At 40.2% G+C, this 23,701-nt stretch overlaps 1 protein-coding gene across 3 annotated transcripts in view; it reads right to left on the reverse strand.

The window, feature by feature from the left end:
- Positions 1–9,076: 9,076 nt before the first annotated feature.
- The window catches only part of LOC136842599 (peptidyl-prolyl cis-trans isomerase-like 3), a 341,106-nt gene continuing 326,481 nt past the window's right edge, over positions 9,077–23,701 (reverse strand). For 2 of the 3 annotated variants that reach the window (XR_010854276.1, XM_067110174.1), the window contains exon 2: positions 9,077–9,314. Coding sequence is in view for 2 of the 3 variants with exons in the window: in XM_067110174.1 (XP_066966275.1) it covers positions 9,188–9,314 (127 nt within the window). In the remaining variant the exon portion in view is untranslated. Of the gene's footprint in view, positions 9,315–9,891; positions 9,933–23,701 lie in introns of all 3 variants that reach the window. The other variant, XM_067110175.1, reaches the window with a different exon arrangement.

Consider the following 23,701-nt stretch of genomic DNA (forward strand, 5'->3'; position numbering starts at 1 on the left):
CGATGTAGTAATTAAAGCCTTCGTAGAAAAGGGTTAGCCTACCATTTGGCTGATAGTTATTTGCTGGAAGCTAAAGATGAAATATCTGGTATAGATTTCATACTGGGAACTGGATCTGCTCATTGTATTTTGGATTCTACTGTCAGTTTCGGTGAGAATCACTGCTCAGTTTATTCACAGACTCCGTTTGGCATTATGCTCTTGGGTAAGACAGAACAAATAATTAAAGATTTAGATTATCTGCCTGTACTTAATGCTTCGGTGAATGGTAAATGCGATGCAACTCTAAAAACCCTATCTGACGAATCGAGTCATTATCTATGTCTTAGTTTGAATAATGAGAGTACCTTGCTCATGGACCCTGAAGTTACAGACTCTCTAAGCATTCTGTCAAATTTCTCAGTAATTAGCGAGAAGGTAAATTGATCGAGTCTGAGTTGAGGAAAGCAACAGACGATCGATTACTTGAAGATAGTTGTTTTTACTTTACAAATTACGACTTGACTACTTACAATGACAGTGATATTGAAGTAAATGATCGTCTCGTTAAGTTTGCATTGAATAACACCCATCAAAATGAAGAAGGAAAACTCGTAATGCCATTATTATGGAATGTTAAGTATTCTCATTTACTTGGTAAGAATAAAATTTTGGCAGAGTTAGTATTGAAATCTAATCTGAAGAAGCTTAAAAAGAATGAGTCGAATTTGCTTTTGATGAATGAATCCTTTAAAGAGCAAGAACGATTAGGTATTATCGAGAAGATAGATAACCTAGATCAGTTTTGGGAAAGTCACCCTGAAAGTAGCTTTTTACCCTCACATGGGGGTGTTCAAACCAGATCGCGAAACCACGAAGTGTCGTGTCGTTTTTCTTTCTAATCTGTGTGGGAGGAGAGAGATAAACCATTGACTGTATCCACAATCAAGCTATGTTTGCGGGTCCTGTCTTAAACCAGAAGTTATCTTCTGCTCTCTTACATCTTAGATTCGACAGAAAACTTTTATGCTTTGATATTAAGAAAGCTTTTAATCAAATAGCCTTAAATGAAGCTGATAAAAATAAACTTTTGTGTTTGTGGTTCAGAGATGTGGATCGTGGTGATTTCTCTCTCATTGGTTACAGGAATTTAAGACTAAGTTTTGGTCTTAGATGCTCTCCTACCTTATTAATGTTGAGGTTGTATAAAATTCTTGTATTAGATGCACATAGTGATTCGCCAAAGCTTCAAGAGCTTAAAAGACTAATGTATCAGTTGTTCTACATGGATAATGGTGCAGTTTCTTGTAATGATTTTGAAAGTTTGAATTGGGCTTACCTTCAACTTAAGAATATATTTGAACCTTACAAATTTGAATTACAACAGCTTGCAACCAATGATGAAGCACTGCAGAGTGTGATTGATTCAGTATCTGATGAAAAGACGGCAACTAAAGTTAAGCTTCTTGGGATGCAGTGGGATAGAGAAACTGATACTCTTTCCACTAAGCCAATTAATTTAGACAGTAATGCTAATACAAAGAGATTAATTCTGAAGTCTGTTGCATCTCAATTTGATCTGTATAATTTCAATGGGCCACTTATGAATAGAAGTAGGCAGTTTTTGCATGAGTTGCAGTGCAATAGGTCTTTAGGATGGGATGATAAGCTAACAAGTGACTTGACTCGGGAATGGAGAAATATTTGTAACCAAGCTAATTCTTCTCCTGAGATTGAGATAAAGAGGTTTGTTGGTAAAAGGGATGGTTCCTATAGACTGGTTGCGTTTACAGACAGTAGCAAATCTATGTATGGTGCAGTGATATTTATCCAAGATGTGGACAGTAAAGAAGTTAGCTTTGTCTTGGCCAAAAATCGCATGGTAAATAAACAGTTGGAACTTAAGAGTGTTCCCTCATTGGAGTTTCAGGCTGTTGCTTTTGGTACTGAAATTTTAATTGATTTGTTCAAGGAGTTGACTGGAACTTCTTGCATAAAGCCTATCAAAATAGTTGCCCTTAACTTGTTCACAGATAGCATGGTAACCTTATCCTGGCTTAATGCTTATTCAAGTAAAATTGATAAAATGCAAAGGAGATCAGTGTTCATCATGAATAGGCTCGATCACATTAGCAAATTGTGCGAAATCTTTCCTGTGACATTTAGTTTTGTATCTGGTATTGAGAATCCTGCAGATTGCATAACTAGACCCCTGTCGTTTAAAACCCTATCTAGAACAAATTACTTTTCGGGGCCAAGCTTCCTGTATGATGAGAGTGAGAATGAAATGAGTAAGGGAGATATTTTAACAGTAACTATTCCAAATCCTTTGGCTGAATCAGGCTCTAGCTCTGATTCTTTTCAATGTAACTTGAATGTGAACATATCCTATGATCAATTAGAACACCTTGTTCCCTTGGGTAATTATTCAAGCTTTCAACGTGTAGTCAAGATATATAGGTATGTACTGACCTTTGTAAACAGGTTGAAATCAAAGTTGAAATCTAAAAATGAATTAAAGTACAAACATGTAAGTTCTTCAGAGAATGATGTCCAAAGTGAGTCAATTAAGCATATTCTTAGGACAGAGCAACAAATTCATTTCTCAGACATTTTTGAGTATTTTGATAAAGAAAATCCTAGAGTTAAAGATATTCCTAATCTTGTCAAGCAACTTAATATACTCGTATATCTGGATAGTCAAGACATTTTGAGAGTGAAAAGTAAATTTGGTAGATGGAAAGATGGCAAGCATTGTAATTTTCCAATTCTCCTGCCTAAGAATAGCCACTTAACATCTCTGATAATTTTGGATTTGCATAAACAATTCTCACATGCAGGTTGTTATTCGCTGCTGTCTGAACTTCGCAAGAAATTTTGGATTCCCCATTGCTTCTCTGTGGTAAAGAAAACATTGAAAGGGTGTACTTTTTGCAGGAGATTTAATGAGAGAACAGTGAAGCTAAATCAGAGTCCTTATCGTGATTTCAGGTTGGATCCACCCAACATACCCTTTAGTTATATTTATATGGACTACATAGGTCCATATTTTGTTAGATTGATTGAATGGGCAAAAGGTAAAAGTTTGGCTGCTTTGTTTTACTTGCATGTGGAGTCGTGCCATCAATCTAAAACTTTGTATTGATTTGTCTGTCAAGGAATTTTTGAGAGCTTTTCAATTACATGCTTTTGAATTTGGAATTCCTCAGTTTTGTATGAGTGATCTTGGTAGTCAGCTCACTGCTGCTGCTAATATCATAACCGATTATATCAAGGATCCAGACACAACTGTACTTTGAAGAAAATGGGGTGCATCCATTGAAATTTGATCAGTATTTTAAGGGTTGTAGTCAGTTGGGATCGATGGTCAAGAGCTGTGTCAAGCTCACAAAGAGACTAGTGTATGGGGCTATTCGAAATGATGTCCTAGATTTTCGGGATTTTGAGTATATAATTTGCCAGACGGTTCATATGGTAAATCGTCGCCCTATAGCTTTTAAGGAAGTATTGAGGGATGATAGTGGGGATGTTATACCTGACCCAATTACACCTGAGATTTTGATTCATGGTTATGACTTGCTATCTATTAACATTATTCCAGAATTACAATCTTTCCCAGATATAGATCCTGAATGGTTACCATGGCATGATCCTGTCCAGTTGATTCAAGATAGTTATCATAAACTTATAAAAGTTAGAACTCGTTTGATTGAGGTTTGCAATAATGAATTTCTAAGTAATTTAGTTACTCAGGCTGTTAACGTTAAGAACCGATATAAGCCAGTCAGTCATAAATCTTTGCAAATTGGAGACATTGTACTTATTAAAGAAACCCACACCAAACCTACTAATTACCCCATGGCAATTGTTAAAGAAATTACAACAAATGTGAATGGAGAAGTAACAGGGCATTAGTTTTCAAAGGAAAACGAAAGAGTTGGTTAAACGTCATTCATCGACCTTGATCCCTTTATTAATGGTAAATGAACTGTCTGAACACAGTAAAAGGGCATTAAAATTGAATGTTGCTTGTCCTGCTGATCATGCTGTAACTAAAAATGGTGTTCGTCCTAAGAGGAAAGCTGCTCTCCTTAGTGAGGAGAGAACTAGAAGAATTTTAGAGGACTAAAAAGGTCAAGATTTTAGGAATACAAAAAACAAATACTTGAGTAGTTTTTTGTTTACTTATTCAATTTCCATAAAGTTGAAATTGAATCCCCTCCCTGGAATGTATATAAAAAAAATGTACAGTCATACCTCGGAATTACGCGAGGTTAGGTTCCGGAGCCCCTCGTGCAAGGTGAATTTTCGCGTAAGTTTGGCATGGTCTTTAAAAATGCTAATAAATGTTTATTTCCAGAGTTTAAGTACTAAATATGACACTAACCATGCTCCCAAAGTATTAAACTAACTTTTAAATGAACTAAAGTTAGTGTAATTTTATTTAAAATTTAGCTTATTACCCTTAAAAAAGGAATACAGTAAATGGTTGACATAAAAATTGAGTACTGCACAGTTTCATAATAGCGCATTTACAGTACATATACTAATGTTACCCCTAATTCATGGGATGCCATTTTCTTTGTCAGAGTAAAAGCCGTTTTCTTTGCGTCACTAGGCATATCGTCACAGTCAACAAAAGTACAATTCCATAAAACATCGAAAAAATGTACATAATGTTCGTAGAAGGTAGTACAGTACAGGTAAAATTCAATCTATTTAAAATTATATACTGTACAGGTAATGACGTACCAGAGAAATAATAAGTTGTAAAAGTATGTTTGAGCGCTAACTAAATAGAGAGAGAGAGAGAGAGAGAGAGAGAGAGAGAGAGAGAGAGAGAGAGAGAGAGAGAGAGAGAAGAGAAGTAACTGTAATAAAGTAACTGTACTGCTTTTGTGTCGTATTTATGCGCAGATATATAAATACAAATTTTCCATTCTGATTTTACACCTAAAAACACGAAAACTTAAAAATTAAATACACTTTCCACAGGGGTATCATCTTTGAAAAATGCAGTAGCTAAGGGTATTACATCTTGTAAAAGTACACCAACTGAAAGTGCTGTAATTACATGCACATACAGATAGCACCAGCACTTTCCTTCGATGTGAACAGGGTAATTTTCCAAGAATGACACTTATACAACTCTCAGTTACATCTCTGATATTACATTAACGAATTCATTTTATCAAATGAGTGCGACTGAACAACCTCATCTCAAGGTCATGTAAAGTCCTTGTGACAAAGACTTTCCAAATGGACATAATACTTGTATGATATTTATGTATAGAAATATAAATATAAATTTTTCATATCGATTTTACAGTTAAAAGCATGAAAACTTATAAATGTACTTCAAACATTAAACAAGCATTTTCTGCAGGGGTATCATCTTTGAAAAGTGCAGTAACTTTGCAAATGGGTATCACATCTTGTAAAAGTACACTAACTGAATGTACTGAAATTAACTTTGCATATATTTATGCATGAACAAAAATAAAAATAATACATTTTCGATACAGATTTTACACATGAAAGCATGAAATGCAGTTTTCATATAGATTTTACACATGAAAGCATGAAATGCATTTTTCATAGAGATTTTGCACATTAAAACATGAAATGCATTTTTCATACAAATTTTACACAAAAACATGAAATGCATTTTTTCATACAGATTTTACACATAAAAGAACGAAATGCATTTTTCATACAGATTTTACACATAAAAGCATGAAAAATTGTAAATTACTTCAAAAATTAAACACCCACTTCTGCAGGGTTTCTCAAGAATTTCGTGTCTGCAAAAATAGCTATGCCCATTAGTTAGGTTCCAGTGAAAAGTTCGTGTGTGTGTGAATTCGCGCAACTCGAATCGTGCATGATCGAAGTATTACTGTATAACATTTTTTCTTGATACAGAATTTCCATATTCAACTTAAGTATACTGTTCTTTTGTATCAGGATTTTTTGTAAATAAGGGAAGCAGACAATTATCTCTTTAATGATCTTTATTCAAGGTGGTTTGTTCTTCTTTTTATTATAGATATATTGTTCTAATTATATTTTCTTGAGGCTGCCTATGATAGGTTGTGTTATTAGTAATAATTATGTAAATATATTAAATTTATCTTTGGGAGACAAAATACCTATCATATGAGGCCTCAGTTGTTTAATTGTTTAAGCACAATAACTGCTCGTAGATCCCTATACCACAGACGGCAGCAGCATAGACGTTGGTTACGAGCAGCAGACAAAAGGGCAGTTGGCTATTGACTTCAGGCCCTACCACTTCCTCTCTGGATTATATTTGAGTGCCCATGTTAAGCCGGATTGTTTAACAAATGGAATTGAGAGTTTATACAGTTCCTTGTCGACATCTTATGGCTATGTAAAGGTCCATATCAGCGCATGCCTCTGCATGGGAAGTCAGCCACATACTTCGTAACATCTCTGCTATTACCAGACATCGTTACGTCTTCCTCGTCAGCAGTATCATCCGTCAGCAGATTAATGGGAATGGTGCATAATTTGAGGTATGTCTCCCAAAGAATTAGATACAGTTTTTGGCTGGATGATGATGGTGGTGACCCTGGCTACCAACTTCTCTTCGACAGCATGATATCTGCTGCAGTTGCTGGTGATGAGAAAGTGGCTGAAGACGACTGTAATGATGATGACGTGGCTGTCCCACAACCGCTGCCCTCGTACAAGAACATGCAAATGGCATTCAGTACTGTTACTGAGATGTAAGAGAACCCCAACATGAACCCTAATGGCTTCCCTAGGGCCTTGGACATGTCTGCTCAATTGTGAGTGTATCGCAAAGCAGAATTGCAGAATCGTTCTTTGGATCCCAAACCCCCATGCACCCAAGCCCATCACCATCCACTTCTTCGGTAACCCAGTCCTTCAGCTTTGAACTGCAGGCGAGTGTCTTCTGCTGCCTTCGTCAATATGTGGGGCTCCTTCAACCATGATCCTGAAGTGTTGCTGCCCCACTTCGATGACCCTGACACTCTAGGCACCCCTATGCCTCTTCCAATCACTACACCACTTAATGTCTCCCTGGAGTCACAGGAGACAGAGGAAGATGATGCTGGTCTCGATGATAAAGTCGAGCTGGTGGAGGGGGAGGCCTTTGAAACTCCTCACAAGTTTTTAAAAAGTCCTGCCGTCGTAAGCACCAAGGGCAGCGCACACAGGTAAATGACAGATTAAAATATTATTTGTAGATCTTTTTTGTGTATGAAGTGACACATATTGATTCTGTAACCTATTGTATTGCATGTTGAGTTCAAGTTTTAAAAAAGGGTTTCCTTTTTTGAACACAAAGTATTTTGGGGAAAATTATGAAAATTATTTGTGTAACCCAAAATATTGTATGTTGCATATGTAAGAAAAAAGAGGTTTGTTTTTTTTTGTGTACAATGCATTTTGGGGAAAATGATAACTATTCGTGTAACCTATTGTATTGCGTGCTGTATGGGAGGGAAAAAAGGGTTTACTTTTTATGTCTATGATGTAACCTAAAGTGACTGGGGAAAATGATAAATATTGACTGTGTAACCTATCGCACTGCGTGTTGCATACAAGAGAAGGAAAGCTTACTTTTTTGTTGTGCACAATGTATTTTACATTGATTAGGAAAAATTATAAATATTGATTGTGCAACTTATCATATAGCATGCTGCATATGAGAGAAAATAAAGAGGTTTACTTTTTTTCTGTACGATGTATTTAAAGTGACTGGGGAAAGGATAAATAGTGACTGTGTAACCTATTATTGTGTGTTGCATATGAGAGAAAAAGAAGGGGTTTGCTTTTTCAAGTGTATTTATAGTTTATTTCGTCGCAAATATAGGAAAATTAGGTAGATAAATGCTTGTTGCATCAATTTTCAATTTAAAGTGTGATGATTGTTGTTCATAAGTATACTCAGTGTTTATGGTTGTGCAGTACTGACAAGGTAGCGTGAGGAAGGGTACAGAGTTGCCCTTGAACACCCGTAGCTTTTTATATTTGCCCTTATCTGGAGTTTGTCATTATCCAACAGGACCCTGGCTCTATTAATCCAGATAATCGAGGGATTACGAAGTAATACAAAGAGAGCTTTAATCAAACTTCACGTAAAGTCACAAGCCACTGTTTAAAAAATACTGTCACTCACAATATTTATTACATATTGTGGAATAAATTCTGTTAGAGAAATTGCTTGCTTTGTGGACAACAAGCACCATGTTAAAGCACTGTAATCATCAAAAGAGTTGGATGATTAGCAACTACGAATAGACACTTTAATTCATGCGATAGGTTGCACAAAAAGTAATTGACCGATTTGAATTACCATATCTGAGCAATTAGAAAGTTGCTTGATAAAGAGAGGAACATTAATGGAGACGTTTTGCATCATTAATAATTGGCATTACACAAATCTCTGAAAATAGACTGCATTTTTTGTTTTTATAATTTTCAACATATAATCATGCATGTTTTATGCATTATTATGAGATCCTTTCTATATCTGATGTTGACTATGTGTAATTTTCTGTACTGGATGTTCTGCAATTTCTATATGTGAAAATTAAAAATCTAAAGAGAATTTGAAGCACTGAAGCTGTGCTATTAAGTGACCTGGTGAATGTGCACTGAGCCATACTGTTTAAGTTAGAAAGTTGTGGTCAAAGATTATGACATCACTTACATTTTTCTTGCTGGCTGTGGCTGCAGCAGTGAGCTGACCTTGACAAGCAGTAAGTTAAAACCTATTTCCATCATGCTCGTAGATTACATGTAAGTTGAATAAATGCACCTATATGTATGTAAGAACTCTGCTTTTTTGTAAAATTTCGTATTTGGCTCCATAAAATCAAATACATCAAATGTGAATTTATGTCATACCAAACCTGAACATTCTGGGAACTACAATCTTCAGAATTTTAGATTCAGAGTCTGTTTACGCTATATCCTGACAAAAATCTACCTAACAGGGAATGTACAAATTATTAAAGCAAAAATATTCTTAACTGACAGCCAGCATATCGTAAAGAACTTAATAAGCATTAAGACACAGTTGTCAAAAACAACAATAACGGACAGGCAGTTCAAGTTTATTGTTCATATAAATATAAATGTATTTTAAAAGTTCATAGGTACACAATACTCAACCAAATAAATTTATAACCAAGGGCTACAACCTGCTATCTCATCCAGCAATAGGATTAGCATGAATGGTGACACTTGTTATTCTTGTTTCTGTTGTTGGTCTGTGATTTTTAGGATTGACAGGAAGCTTCTCCAGTTCATCTAAGACTTCTAGGCCATCAATGACTCTGAAAAGTTAAACACAACTCTAAGAATATTTCTCTAAAATAAGTGATATAAGTGATACACATCACATACATATAAAAATCCCAATCTTTTCACATAGCCTCACAAGAATAAAATGTCCAATAGAATGAAATCTGCATTCAGCAAAAGCGAGTGCTATTCTTGAGTCTATAACTTCCAAGACTTAGTCCTTGTCTACATTAGCCAAGGCCATAGCGAAGCCCTTGTCCACACCATCTAAGTCAGAGACTAAAATTTAATCATAGCCCATGTTGAAGTCCAAATTATCGAATTTAGGTCTCAGCTGACAATGCACATTCAGAGACCAGGCTTGAAATTTATATGTCTATCAATTTGTTATATTTATACTTCTATCAATTATTTATGTATGAGTCAAAATGAGTGGAAATTTAACCTACATAATCATGCAGATGTATGTAATTAGGTTACAGAGATCAATATTGTTCTGAACACCTGAATAATCATAAAAACAAGCTATTTCTGGACATTCTTCAGTCTTCACTTTTATAACCAAAAGGTTACTAATAATGCACTATGCACTGCCTACAGGCTACTAACCTGGAATCTCAGTATGTAGCCTTGCTATACATCTGAATTTTCTGGAAAGAATTTAAACCCACAATCAAAATAGATACATGTGAATGTAACTGGGCTACAGAAACATTCTATTTGACTGCTTAAAAACTCATAAGCTAGAAACTATAGTTTCACATACTCTTAAGTCTCTACCATATTAACCATGAGGTCCGAACAGCAATTCAAATATCTTGCAAATGGTAAATAAAACACCACAAAATAAAATGGAATATTTTCATACATAAAATATCTTTAAATTTCATTTTATTTCTGAAGGTCACCTTCTGCAATAATATGTAAAAAACTAAAGTTACAGCTAAGAATATCAATTACATTCTGACCCTACATGTATTTTAAAACTTTAAACTTAAATCACTTGCAAAAGGCCAGCTTCTGCAACATTATCTCCAAGTACCTTGGCAAGAGAGTACCCGCCACCCTCATTTTCATCCTCGGAGAAATATTAATCTATTAGAACCCCGTGATTGGAGAACTTGATCATCAAGTGCCTCATAGGGACAAGACAGGCATTGCAGTATGGCTGACGTACACTAGCCATCACACAGTATTGTGTTAGGCATATATGGCCAATATACAGGTAGCAAAAGGGCTGTCTTCCATCTTCTATGCTTATTACCATACTACAAAGCGATATCTCCCTCGTGATCTCAGTTTAATCTCGTTTAATCAGTTCCACTTTTCATGCCACTGATCATGAACAAAATTTTCTAATTCTAGGAACAGCCAAACAAGCGCTACAGTCAACATTTTTATTCCACTGGGACGTTTCGGCTTTAACACACTAAGCCATTTTCGACCTAAAATAGAGGCAAAACACCAAAACATAAAACTTAAAGCTAGTAAAATACGTTCTGGTAATGTTTACTATTATACATGACCCAACTGCCAAGTGGGGTATTTGGGTAGTTCCATAAAGGCGCTCAAAACGAGATACTGCCAGCATGCAGGGATTAGGGATCAGTGACAGGACAGGTAGAGACTTAGCAGTCAAGCAGCAGTCTTCCATCCGTGAACATTGCAGTAAATGCAATCAGACAAGACTTAGTATAAGGGATTTTAAAATTGTAGATTCTTGTTCAGTATTGTCTGATTTAAGGATTTTAGAATCTCTATATATTCACAGACTTAAGCCACAACTCAACCAAGATCAGTCTTCCTTTCCATTATCTATAATCTACTGATTTTCTATCCGCTCTCACTTTCCAGTCATTAGGCTAATTTATCTATTGTGTAATTTTTCTTTTCATGTTTGTCTTTTTTACTGTTTCTTAGTTCTGTGTTTTATTTGATGTTTTTTTATTTTGTCTTTAGTTTGTTTTTCTTAGTTTTATTGGCTATTGTAATTCACTGAATTGTATTAGTTTTAAGTCACTATGTTTTCTTTTCTGAGTAGTTTATTTATATATTTATTTATTTTTTGGTAACGTAGTTTATAAAAATTATTCTTGAGTGTGACCTTTCTTTGATTTTGTATTTTACTAATTTTAAGTTTTATGTTTTGGTGTTTTGCCTCTATTTTAGGTCGAAAATGGCTTAGTGTGTTAAAGCCGAAACGTCCCAGTGGAATAAACATGTTGACTATAGCGCTTGTTTGGCTGTTCCTGATGAGGATCAGATTCCCTACGAATCAATCTCTAGCAACTATTTTGAGTAGATGCTATGGCCCGCAAACGACTGCTTGTTTTAGGAAACTCGAGAGAACGGCAAAACAGCAGAGGAAGGCATCACTCGACCTAGATTTTTTATGAAGATGTAGAGCTTACGACGTAGTACCGAAGTTCATGAGGTTTAAATTGTACCGGAAGTGCCTGTACAATACTGTGTTATATAAGGAGTGTTTGGATGGTCTGATGGAAAGTGAAATTTCCTTCAAGAAATGCCGTAAGGAAGCACTGAAGTTGTAAGTGAATAGCCTGGAAGGTCGCTTAAAGGAAACTGTGTCTTTTATAGATTTTCACATACTGAAAAATGCAGTAAATAGAAATGTGACTAAATATTGTAACAACATATGGGAAGTGCACAAATGGAAAATTTCAAACTTGGGTGGACGGTGTGCGTTAACAACATGTGACCCTTCTAGAGTAGTTTTTAATCTTTCTGGTTACGTATTATCTGAAAGAGAGAAGTTTTTACTATCTTTTGGTCTAAATTTTTGCTTGCCAATTAACAAACTTAAATTCCCAAAATATTTCCTTTCTTTTCAATCACTTGTTAAAACTGATTGAAGCAACAGCTTCTTTTGCCGAGAAAAGATTTTAAGGTTATGGTTAGACAAGTTCAGTCAATAGCCTACAAATTTTTCTATAATTTTAAGTCTATTTTGTGCCCAATTTTTACTAAGGATGATATTAATTTGCTAAAGAATTTAGGAAAGAATAATTCACTGATTATTAGCAAACCTGACAAGGGAAATGGTGTAGTTATTCAAAATAGGGAGGATTACACTGATAAAATGTTATCTACTTAATGACACAACTAAATTTAAGAAAATGCCACATACAGACCCCTATCATAGGAATATCCTGGATGAGGATAAAATAAACAGGTCGCTTAACTTTTTGAATAAAGGTCATTATATTTCAGATGAAGAATACAACAACTGTTATGCAAGTGGTTGTTCCCCCGCTATTTTATACGGATTACCGAAGATCCGTAAACTGAACGTGTAAAGTCACCACATCAGCGTCAGCGGAGTGCTTCACAGGCGTCATTATTTAAGTCTCCGCTGAGCAAGTTTTCTTTGGTGACTTCCCATTTTCTTCACACTCAATTAGTCACGCCTAAACGTGCCAGGTCACCCATTTTCTACCATTTCAACTTTATACGCATTTGTACATCTGTCATAAATTATGTATCGTATGTTTCTTTATTCGCAGGCATCAAGACTGTATCCATATCGAAGTTCTGTATGTTTTTGTATTGTAAATTGTACTTGTTCGCTGCATATTATTGTTAATTGTTTTGACCTCAGGTCACGCTCAATGTCATTGTCTTCCGTGGTTTGGCGCCAGTCGGCCGCTATATAAACTGCCTGGATCTGTAATAAAGTAGCAGTAACTTTTACCTGCTCGTTTCTTTTGCACCTCTTACAGTGGTGACCCCGAGTATCCGGGCCATTAGCGGACCGATCGGCGACTCAGTCTTGGCTCCAGGAATTCTCCAACGCTCTTAGCGGCCTAAACACGGTGCTGTAACCAGCGTTTGAGCGTGCTGACTCTCGTCGGCAAACCCCACCAGCGTCACTAGCTTACCCACACGGCGCACGCGAAAGTGCGTTCTGGCGCGAGTACCCCACTCCAGTAAGAGGGCAAGGGAAGCGAGCATGGGCGGGGTATCCCCTCCTTCATGCATTTAACCGCGGACCTCGCGGACTCGGAGGTCTACCTACCTCCCATCTCACCCGCACCGAGGCCCTCCCGCACCTCCACACCCACGCCAGCGCCCGAACACTCCATGGCCCGGCAACACAATCGCGGGCCGCCCTCACTAATAAAGTTGCCACCTTTTTATACAGGGGAACCCAACGATGTGGCTACGTGGGGTCGAGAAGCCACTTCAGGGTGGCGCACCTGACGGAAGAAATCCTGCAGGCCGACACAGTGCTTAGCGCCCTTCCGGAGGGCGTGTACAGAAAACTCGTCTCGTGGGTACCGAGACAAACACCCTCACATACAGCGCCACGAAGAAGTTACTCCTCGAAGTGTGCTCCCTACCCTATCGCCCGGCGGGCGCCCGTGCCATCGACCTCGCTGTCAACCCACATCACGACCTCAACGCATCTGAAAAAATGGAGCATGGTCGTGGATCTCCTGTCACTGCCAGATTTCGACGGCACAATCTGCGACAGGAAATAAGCTTCGCGGGAGATCTACCTTCGCCAGCTCCTCCTGGAGGTCTGCACCCAGATTCTTCACCCCTACACCATGTCGCTCGAAGACCTCATAGAAACGGCACAACACCTCACGGACTCCGTGAAGGCTACACAGCGGCTAAAAGCGCCCACACATCCGGTCAGCTCAGTCCAGCCGGAAGAAGTGGAGCAGAGCGTCAACGCCCGTCGCCAGGAGACGTCCACCGACCCACAACAGATGGAGTTCCCGGGCTTCTGTCGCTATCACAAGTGGTTCGGAAGGGCGCCTGAAACTGCCTGCCGCCCTGCTCGTTCGCCCGTTCAAAAAGCGGGGGGCGGCGACCAGCAGGACAAACCGCCATGGCAACCAAAACACCCAGGGGCTCAGAACCAGTAGGTTTCTATGTCCGCGACACCATCTCCGGCAGGATGATGCTGGTCGACACAGGGGCCTTTAAATCGATCTTCCCGGCATCCAGGGAGGACCGCAACCAGAAACCAGACCCAGCCGCCTTCCTGACGGCCGCTAACGGATCCCCCATCCTCTCCTACGGCACCAGGCCCCTGTCGATCTCCATCCTTGGCCAGAATTATTCCTGGGACTTCATTGTCGCGGACATAGGAACCCCACTCCTGGGGGCCGACTTCCTGGCGCACTTCGACCTGCTAGTCGACGTGGGGCGTAAGCGTCTCCTCGATACCGACTCCTGCTGGTCCCTCCCCTTAACAGCGGGACCCAAACCCACCATCAGCGCCGTCGCCCCCCACCAGTATGCACACCTGCTGTTGGAGTTCCCTGACGTGTTCAAGCCCGAACTTCGACAAGTCCCCGGGACCCCAGCCAAGCATGGCATATACCACCATATAACAACTAAAGGCCCCCCGACACATGCGAAGTTCCGAAGGCTTCCCCCACAGTGCCTTCAGATCCGAAGAAAGCATTCGCGGATATGGGGCGAATGGGAATCTGCAGGAAGGCCTCCAGCCCATGGGCCTCCCCCCTCCACATGGTGCAGAAACTGGACGGCTCCTGGAGACCATGCGGCGACTACAGACGGCTCAACATTGCTACAGAGCCCGACCACTACCCTCTGCCCAACATGCAGGACCTCACGGCCTCCTTTCACGGGGCCAAGGTATTCACTAAATTGGACCCTCTTAAATCATATTATCAGGTACCTGTCGCACCAGAGGACATACCAAAGACAGCCATCATCACGCCGTTCCGGTCCTACGTGTTCACCTTCTCCACCTTCGGATTGAGGAACTCCGGGGCGACTTTCCAGCGGCTCATGGACAGCATTCTCAGGGACCTAAAATTCTGCGTCTGCTACGTTGATGACATCCTCATATTTTCCAGGTCTCACAGTGAACACCAAAGGCACATCAGGGCAGTCCTGCGGCGCCTCCAAGAGAACGGCCTCGTCGTCCGTTTTGACAAATGCACCTTCGGCGTCCAGAAAGCAGAGTTCCTGGGTCGCGAGGTATTCCCGGCAGGCGTCCACCCACTCACATCAAAAGTAGCAGCCATAACCAGGTTTCCAGCCCCCACCTCCGTCAAGGCCATTCAGGAGTTCCTCGGGATGGTGAACTTCTACAGGCAGTTCATCCCCGGGATCGCACACACCACAGTTCCCCTGACGGAAGTCCTCAAAGGCCAACCAAAGTCTCTGTCTTGGGGACCCAGCCAGCAGCAGGCCTTCTCCCTGACGAAGGCCGCCCTCGCCGAGGCAACCGCCTTGGCACACCAGGATCCCAAGGCCCCTCTCCAGCTAACGACGGATGCCAGTAACGTCGCCTGCGGTGCTGTCCTGGAGCATGTCATCATCGGCGCCCCCCAGCCCATCCCCTTCTTCAGCAAGAAATTCAATCCCGCAGAGACCCGCTACAGCACCTTCGACAGGGAACTCTGCGCGATATACCGCGCAGTCCGGCACTTCAAGTTCCTCCTGGAGGGGACGCCCTTCACAATCTTCACGGACCACCAGCCACTGGTTCACGCCTTCACGAAGCAAGGGGACGCATGGTCTGCCAGGCAGCAGCGCCACCTCTCAGCCATAGCCGAATTCACCTGCTCCGTCAGGTACCTCCCCGGCAGGAAAAATCCTGTAGCAGACGCCCTCTCCAGAGTCGAGTTGAACGCAGTGCAGCTCGGTGTAAATTACCAAGACCTCGCCAGAGAACAGGCCGCTGACCCAGAAACCCCAGCATACCACACTGCCATCACGTCCCTTAAGTGGCGGGACATGACCCTAGCCCCCGGAGGCCCAAGTCTCCTCTGCGACATCAGTACGGGTCAGCTCCGCCCTTTGGTTCCAGCCTCACGTCGCCGCCAGATATTCGACATAATTCACGGCCTCTCACATCCCTCTGGCAGAACTACAGCCAAACTGCTCTCAAAAACGTTCGTCTGGCACGGGTGCAAAGGGCGCCACGTCCTGGGCGAAACAGTGCCTGCAGTGCCAGACCAGCAAAGTGGGTCGTCACACGTGTCGGGGTAGGCGAGTTCCCGCAGCCAGGGCGCGCGCCGGCCACATTCATGTTGGCGTCGTCGGGCCCCTTCCCCATCAGGCGGATCGAGATACCTCCTGACGGTGGTAGACCGTTCGACAAGGTGGCCCGGCCACACCCATGAAGCCACCGCCAGCGCGTGCGCCGAGGCCCTGCTTTCCAGTTGGGTTAGCCGCTTCGGCGTCCCGGATCACATCACGACCGACAGGGGCCCCGCCTTCTTGTCCGAATTATGGTCCGCCCTGCCTCAGCTGCTGGGGACCACGCATCACACCACCACGTGAAGCTCATATTTAAGAACCCAAGAACTACTGGCGGTATGTTTCGTCACAAAGAAAAACTGCCCCCTTTAATGCAGTCCGGTGTTGTTTATTTATTTACTTGCTGTCAATGCCATTGTCAGACATACATGGGAAACACACGCCGACTGCTTAAGGTCAGATGTGACGCACATATTGGCGTTAGCTTTCGCACTGGGTGCAAGTTGTCTAATCCCGAAACATCCAATATTAGAAACCACATAAAACTATGCAAAAGTAAAATAAACTATAATGATTTTAAGATTATACTAACCAGTCAACACGAACACCACCTCCCTATTCTTGAATCGTTAGCGATCAAGAAGCTTGTTCCCTCTTTGAACAATCATTCCTCGTCCACGCCCCTGTATATAGCCTAAACCACACCTCACCTTATGTTTATTGTTTTTCATACAGCAACTGAACTTCGAGGAGCAAGGTCTGTTAGTTAAAATTTCTATTTCTCTCTCCCTTTTTTTTTTTAACAATTCTATTTTAGGTTTACCTTTTTTACTGATGTTTTACTTTATCATATTTTATTTGTAATCATATCCTAAATCTTCTTGCTATATTTGTATATTTTACTTTGTATTTTTAGCCTTGAGGATGAGACAAGGATCTCGAAACGTAGGCCGTGATGAATAAAGGAAAACCATCTACCAAGCTGTCTGCTTTAGTGCCTTCTTGCTATTTTGCTGAGGAATAGCCTTGCTTTCACACCAATGTGTGTGTATATATATATATATATATATATATATATATATATATATATATATATATATATATATATATATATATATATATATATATATATATATTTTTGACCTTATTAGTCCCACTGTATGGCAGGGTCGGCCGCTTGAGTCAACTTTCTCCATCTATTTCTATTCCTTGCATCTACTCCCCCCAGTCCCACCTCACCCATATCCCTCCTCCCCATGCTCCTCCTCTCGATCACTGGCATGTTCTTAGCTCTCTTGATTGGTTTCACCTCCTCTCTTCTTATTACATAGCCATAGTATCTCTGACGAGCTTCCATAACCTTCTTTGCATTACATATACCACACATTCTTCTTATATCTTGACTCTCCCTCCTTTGCAGTAGTGGTATCCCAGTAATCTATCTCACCATCCTCATCTTGGTTCTTTCCAACAGTCCCTCCTCTTTCCTCTCAAGTGGCCCAGTATCTGCCCCATATAATAGTAGGGTCTGATAATTGTCTTATAAATCTTCATTTGGGCCTTAATGGCATTTTCTTGTCTAAAACAACTCCAGTTACTTCTCTCCAATTTTGCCGTGCTTCTTTCAATCTCTGTCTCACTGCTTTCTCAGTACCTCCCTCCTCTGTTATTACTGATCCCAAATAGTTAAACTAATTGTTCTGTTTTAGCACTGTACCATCTTCCACTTGAATGTTTACTTCTTCATGTCCTTCTTTACTACTAATCGTTAGCTCTGTCTTTCCAAGGTTCACGTTCAATCCTTTCTTTTCTAGAGCTCCTTTCCATGCTAAAATCTTTCCTGCAGTTCTTCTTGCATGTCTGCTCTAAGGACTAAATCATCAGCAAACATTACTTCCCACAGTTCTTCGTTGTTCCTTAATTCTGACGTAAAGTTGTCTATAACAACAAGGAACAAGACTGGACTCTGGGCTGATCCTTGATGGAGGTCAACCTCAAGGGGATGCCTGAGTCTCCGCATATTTTGTCTGTACAGTGGTTCTTGCCCCCTCATACATCGTCTTCACTAACTTTACCAACTTCTCTGGTACTCCTCTCTTTCTCAAACACCGATAAACTACTCTTCTTGGTACACTGTCATACGTCTTTTCAAGATCCACAAAACACATGTAAACTTTAATGTTCCCGTCTAAATACTTTTCTTGGACTTGTCGTACTGTAAAAATAGCATCCACTGTACTCTTTCCTTTCATAAACCCAAACTGATGCTCATGTATATCTGTCAACTCTCTCAACCTTCCTTCTAATATTCTTTCTAATATCTTGAATACATGCTCCAAAAGCTTTATTCCCCTGTAGTTCTCACAGTGTAATATGTCTCCTTTTTGTTTATACATTTTAATCATCCAACTATTGTTCCAGTCCCTTGTATTTATTTCCTCTACATCTCAGATCTTTTCCCAAAGTAAGTGCACCCACTCTTTGCCTAGATTTTCCAATGCTTTAATAATTTCTGTTGTTATCTCTGACCTTCCTGCAGTTTCATTTACTTTCCTTTCTTTATAGCATTCTCGACTTCACTCTATCTGATGTTTGCTATAGGTCCTTCTACTGGAGGAATATTTTCCAGTTCTTTACGCTCATTCTCAGTGTTTAATAGGAGTGAAAAATATTCTCTCTATCTTCTCTTGGCCTCTTCTTCCTCGGTTAAGATATTTAAATTTTCTTCTTTAATAATTCCTGCCTCTCCTACATCCTGCCTGTCTTTTCTTCTCGCTTCTGCAATACCGTAGATTATCTTGTCTCCCTCTGGTGTTCCCATCATCTCATACCACCCTCTCTTGGCTTCTCCCTTTGCAATCGCTACCATTCTCTTTGTTGGTAGTTATCTTCTTCCCACCTTCTGGCTATACTCTTTTCCTTCACAGCTGTTTGAACCTCTTGATTCCACCACCATGTTTCTTTATCCTGTTGCTACTTACCACTTGTCCTCCCGCACATCTCTGCTGCTGCTAGAACCGTACTGTCTTTCATATTATCCCATATCTCTTCAGGTGATTCTGACATTCCATTTACATACCTCTCTTCTCTGGCTCTTTCCACTTTACTTCTGAACTCTTGCTTTCTCCCCCTTCAGCTTCCAAGATTTGATCCTCCTATTCCTGGCAGGGGCTTTTCTTTTCCTTATTGCTTTCAACCTAAAACCTTCCTCTGCCAGTTCATGTTGAGTTACAACAGATTCATTTAGAATAGCCTTACAATCCATAATGATTTTCTTGTCGTCCTTCCTAACTAAAACATGATCAATTTGTGTCTCATTTTGTCCGCTTTTGTATGTTACCAGATGACAGGTGATGGTAGGTTGATTACTGGCCCTGAGGAAAAGGCTGAAGTGCTTCATCGAGCTTTTGAAGCTAAGCAATCAGCTGAGGATGCCCTTCTGCTGATATTTGTCATCATGGACCTATTCTTACAAAATTTGCATTTCACTCTAGGGACATTAAGAAAATTCTTGATAATCAAAAGAAAATATCACTCTGGCTTATGATTTACACTGGTGGTGTTAGGGATAGCATTTTGATAGGAGAGCGACCACAAGTTATTTTTGCATTGTATAGTGAATTATTTAGTCAAGTAACTTAGAGAAAATGGCACTGTTCAATGTTCAGAAGTTTTTAGCAGCTCCTTCCATCCAAGAGTTATCTGAATCTAGCCTTACTAAAGCTCACTGGACTGCTTTAGCAGTGGCCTGTGGGGGTAAAGTGTCTAGTGGTATGGTTAAGGCACAAATCAGATGTATTGCAATCCAAGCATTGATGGACTCTGGTAAAATAGATCAAGAGTTAGGAGAGGTATAAGAATTGTTGAATGTAGCTCAGGCAGAATTTATAAATGAGGAAGAGCAAAAGAAAGAGAAAAGTGATGCACAGGTAGAGTTTAGATGCATAGCTGCAGAAGAAAGTTTGATTAAGCTGAAGATGCAGCCTGAAAGAGAAAGAGAAGACAGAGAGAAAAGAGAAAGAAAAGAAAGAGAAGAAGACAAAGCAGCAGAAGAAGAAAGAGAAAGAGAGAAAGTGGAAAGAGAAAAAGCAAGATATGAAAGGAGATGAAATTAATAGAAGCTCACTCCAAGTTACCTGTGACACCATCTAACCCTATCCAAGGTACTCAAGAGCCTGCATTTGATGTAGTAAGAGTGCAGAAGTTAATTCCAAAGTTTACAGAAGCTCCAGATGAGTTTTTTGATCACTTTGAAAAAGTGGCTTCAGGTATGGGATGGCCAGAAGATAAATGGTCAGTCTTGTTACAGAGTGACCTCATTGGTAAAGGAAGAAGTGCCTATTTAACCTTATCAGCTGATCAGTGTAAAGAGTACAAGGTACTCTACTCTACCATAATGTGCTACAAGTTTACCAGATGACCCCTTAGTATTACAATGAAAGATTCAGATCTTTGAGAAAGGATGACAAGATGACTTTCTTGGATTACGCCTACAAAGTAAGAAGATGTTTCAAACGATGGTTGGAGGCTGCTAAAGTTAAATCTATGGACGAACTTGAGGAGTTGGTAGTCCTAGAGCAATTTCTTAGAGGAATTCTTGAACACATATGAGAGAGAGAGAGAGAGAGAGAGAGAGAGAGAGAGAGAGAGAGAGAGAAACTCAACAAAGCTGCTACAATGAGTGAAAATTACAATATAATTTGTAGCAAAAGGAATTATAATGTCCAGTGCCAGAACCCACACCCCAAAGGTTTTAGGTCTCATCCAAATATCAGGAACATTACAAATGGGAATCCTTCTAGTGGTAGCAACCAGTACAAAGCCAGGTAATACCCCTCAGCAACTGAATGTTAAATCCTCAACATCTAGTTTCTCCAGACAGATACATAAGACTAATGTTGTCTGCTTCAAGTGTGGAAGAGCTGGACACTATAGTCAAGATTGTTATCAAACACAACAACAGACACTGTCAGTTGGTCAAGTGGTTAAAGGTAACCAGGTGAAGCAAACTATGAAGAGCAGTGTGGGGAAGACTGAGACAGTTGGGAAGACTGAAACTAAACAAGCAGTGTTTTTAGCAACCAGTGGAGATGTAACTTCAAGCAGTTAGTGGCTGAGCAGCTTGGAGGCTTTTAAGCCATACATCTATGAAGATACGTCAGCAACTCAAGGAGGGAGTGTGCAGGTACCAGTTAAGGTATTACGTGATACGGGGAGTAATCCATAGTGTGGTAGTCCGTGGTGCTCACCCACAGTTGGAGAAGAATCTCACAAGAGATTCAGTTACTTTGAAGGGTAGAGTAGGAGAATAGGTAACTCCAATCTGCCGCTTGCACCTATCATGTGAATTGGTGACAGGAAATGTTGATTTTGATGTAAAGGACTCACTAGCTGTCAAAGATGTACATGTTTTACTGGGTAATGAAGTAGGTGGTGTGCCAGTTGTTCCTTGTCCTATAGTGACAAACAAACCGTTGAGGATTAGTCCTACGGTAGATTTAGAGAAGAATAGCCCCCATCTGTTTCCAAGTTGTGTAACTACCAGGAGTATGAAGAGAACTACGTCTGCAAGTGAAGAAACTGAGGATTTACCTGCACAAGAAAATCAAGTGACTGATCTTTGAGCTTAGAAGAGCTGTTCCAGGAAAATGAAGTTTTCCCTAGTGCTATCAATGAAGAGATTTCCCAAGATGAGGATCCTGTTATTATTGAAGAGACTCAGGGTAGTCAGAGTCTTCCTGACAATAGTAATGAAACTACAGTAGTAGAGTAAGCAGATATTGAGAGTTCAGCCCTTGAAGTTGGTCAAGTGACTGGAGAGAAACTACTGGAACTACAGAAGGAGGATACAAAGTTGGCTGTTTTGTTCTTCAGAGTTGTTGATCAAGAAGAGATGCAACAATCTCCTACCTGTTATTATCTAAAGGAACGATTGCTAATGAGGAAGCATCGACCTGCAGATGTACCAGGAAATACTGAATGGGGCGAATATCATCAAATTTTGACTCCATATCCATTGAGGAAGCATGTGGTGGTAGTAGCGCATGAGTCTTGACATATGGGAATCAGGAAGACTGTTGAGAAGATTATGAAGTATTTTTTCTGGCCTGGACTTCTCAAGGTTGTTAGCAGGTTTTGCAGTGTCAAACATACTAGATAGCTGGAAAACCAAATGAAACCATTCAGAAATCCCCCCCTACAACCTACAGAAGATAGAAGAGAGCCCTTTAGCAAGGTGATAATAGATGTGGTTGGGCCGCTTCCAAAAAAAGGGAAATGAATATCTTAATATTAATGTGTCCTGTGGCAAGGTATCCTGAGGCGATTCCTGTAAGAAGTATAAGTGCCAAAGTAGTTCCTGAGAAGTTGGTGGAGTTTTACTACAAGTTTGGAATACCAGAAATTGTCCAAAGTGATAGAGGAACGAACTTTACTTCAAAATTGTTCCAGGATGTGATGAACTTGTTAGGAGTGAAACAACAATTATCAACTGCTTATCATCTAGTGACTCAAGGAGCCTTGGAAAGGTTCCACCAGACATTGAAAAGTTTGTTAACAAAATACTGTAATGAATTAGGAAGAGAATGGGATGCTGGTTTACCCTTGATGTTGTTTGAAGTTAGGAATGCTTATCAACAAAGCATGGGATGTTCACCAAATGAGACGATTTTTGGTCGAGAAGTGAGAGGTCTATTGAAGAGTCTTGCAGAGAATTGGCAAGAAAATCAACAGGAAATCCAAGGGTAATATGTGAAGAATTTGAGAGAAAATTCTCTTTAGACAATCTGAAAATAAGCCAAGAGAAAAGAAGATACGATGCTAAAACTAAGCTAAGAAGTTTTAGTGTAGGACAGCAAGTTCTAGTGTTCCTACCAGTGAAAAGATTTCCCCTTACCAATAAATTTCAAGGTCCTTACAAGATAATAGAGAAGTTAAGTGATCGAACTTATATGATGAAACACCAGGAAGAAGGAAACAACAGAGGAAGATACAAGTGAATCTTTTGAAACCTTACTTCTTGTGGACTAAAACTGAAACAGTTTCAGTAACACAGACAACTTCATCTACAGGGGACGATGATGGCTACGAATTGGGAGCTGAAAGCAAGATGAACAATTCTTCAATATTGGAAAATTTGGAGGATAAACTAAAACATCTGAGCACTCAGCAAAGTAGTGAATTAAGTGAAGTGATTAGAAGTTTCCCTGAAATCTTTGTAGATGTACCAAGGCGTACTGATCTGACAAAACATGAGATAAAGATCAGAGAAGATGGGAAACCTTTTAAACAGAGAGCATATCCCTTATCACCTTTTCACAGAGATGTTTTGAAGAAAGAAGTTGAATATTTGTTGCAGCATGGATTAGCAGAACCCAGTTCAAGTCATTACAATTCTCCTTGTGTGTTAGTGAAGAAACCAGATGGCTCA

Source organism: Macrobrachium rosenbergii, chromosome 10, assembly GCF_040412425.1.
Source record: "Macrobrachium rosenbergii isolate ZJJX-2024 chromosome 10, ASM4041242v1, whole genome shotgun sequence".
Lineage (NCBI taxonomy): Eukaryota > Metazoa > Arthropoda > Malacostraca > Decapoda > Palaemonidae > Macrobrachium > Macrobrachium rosenbergii.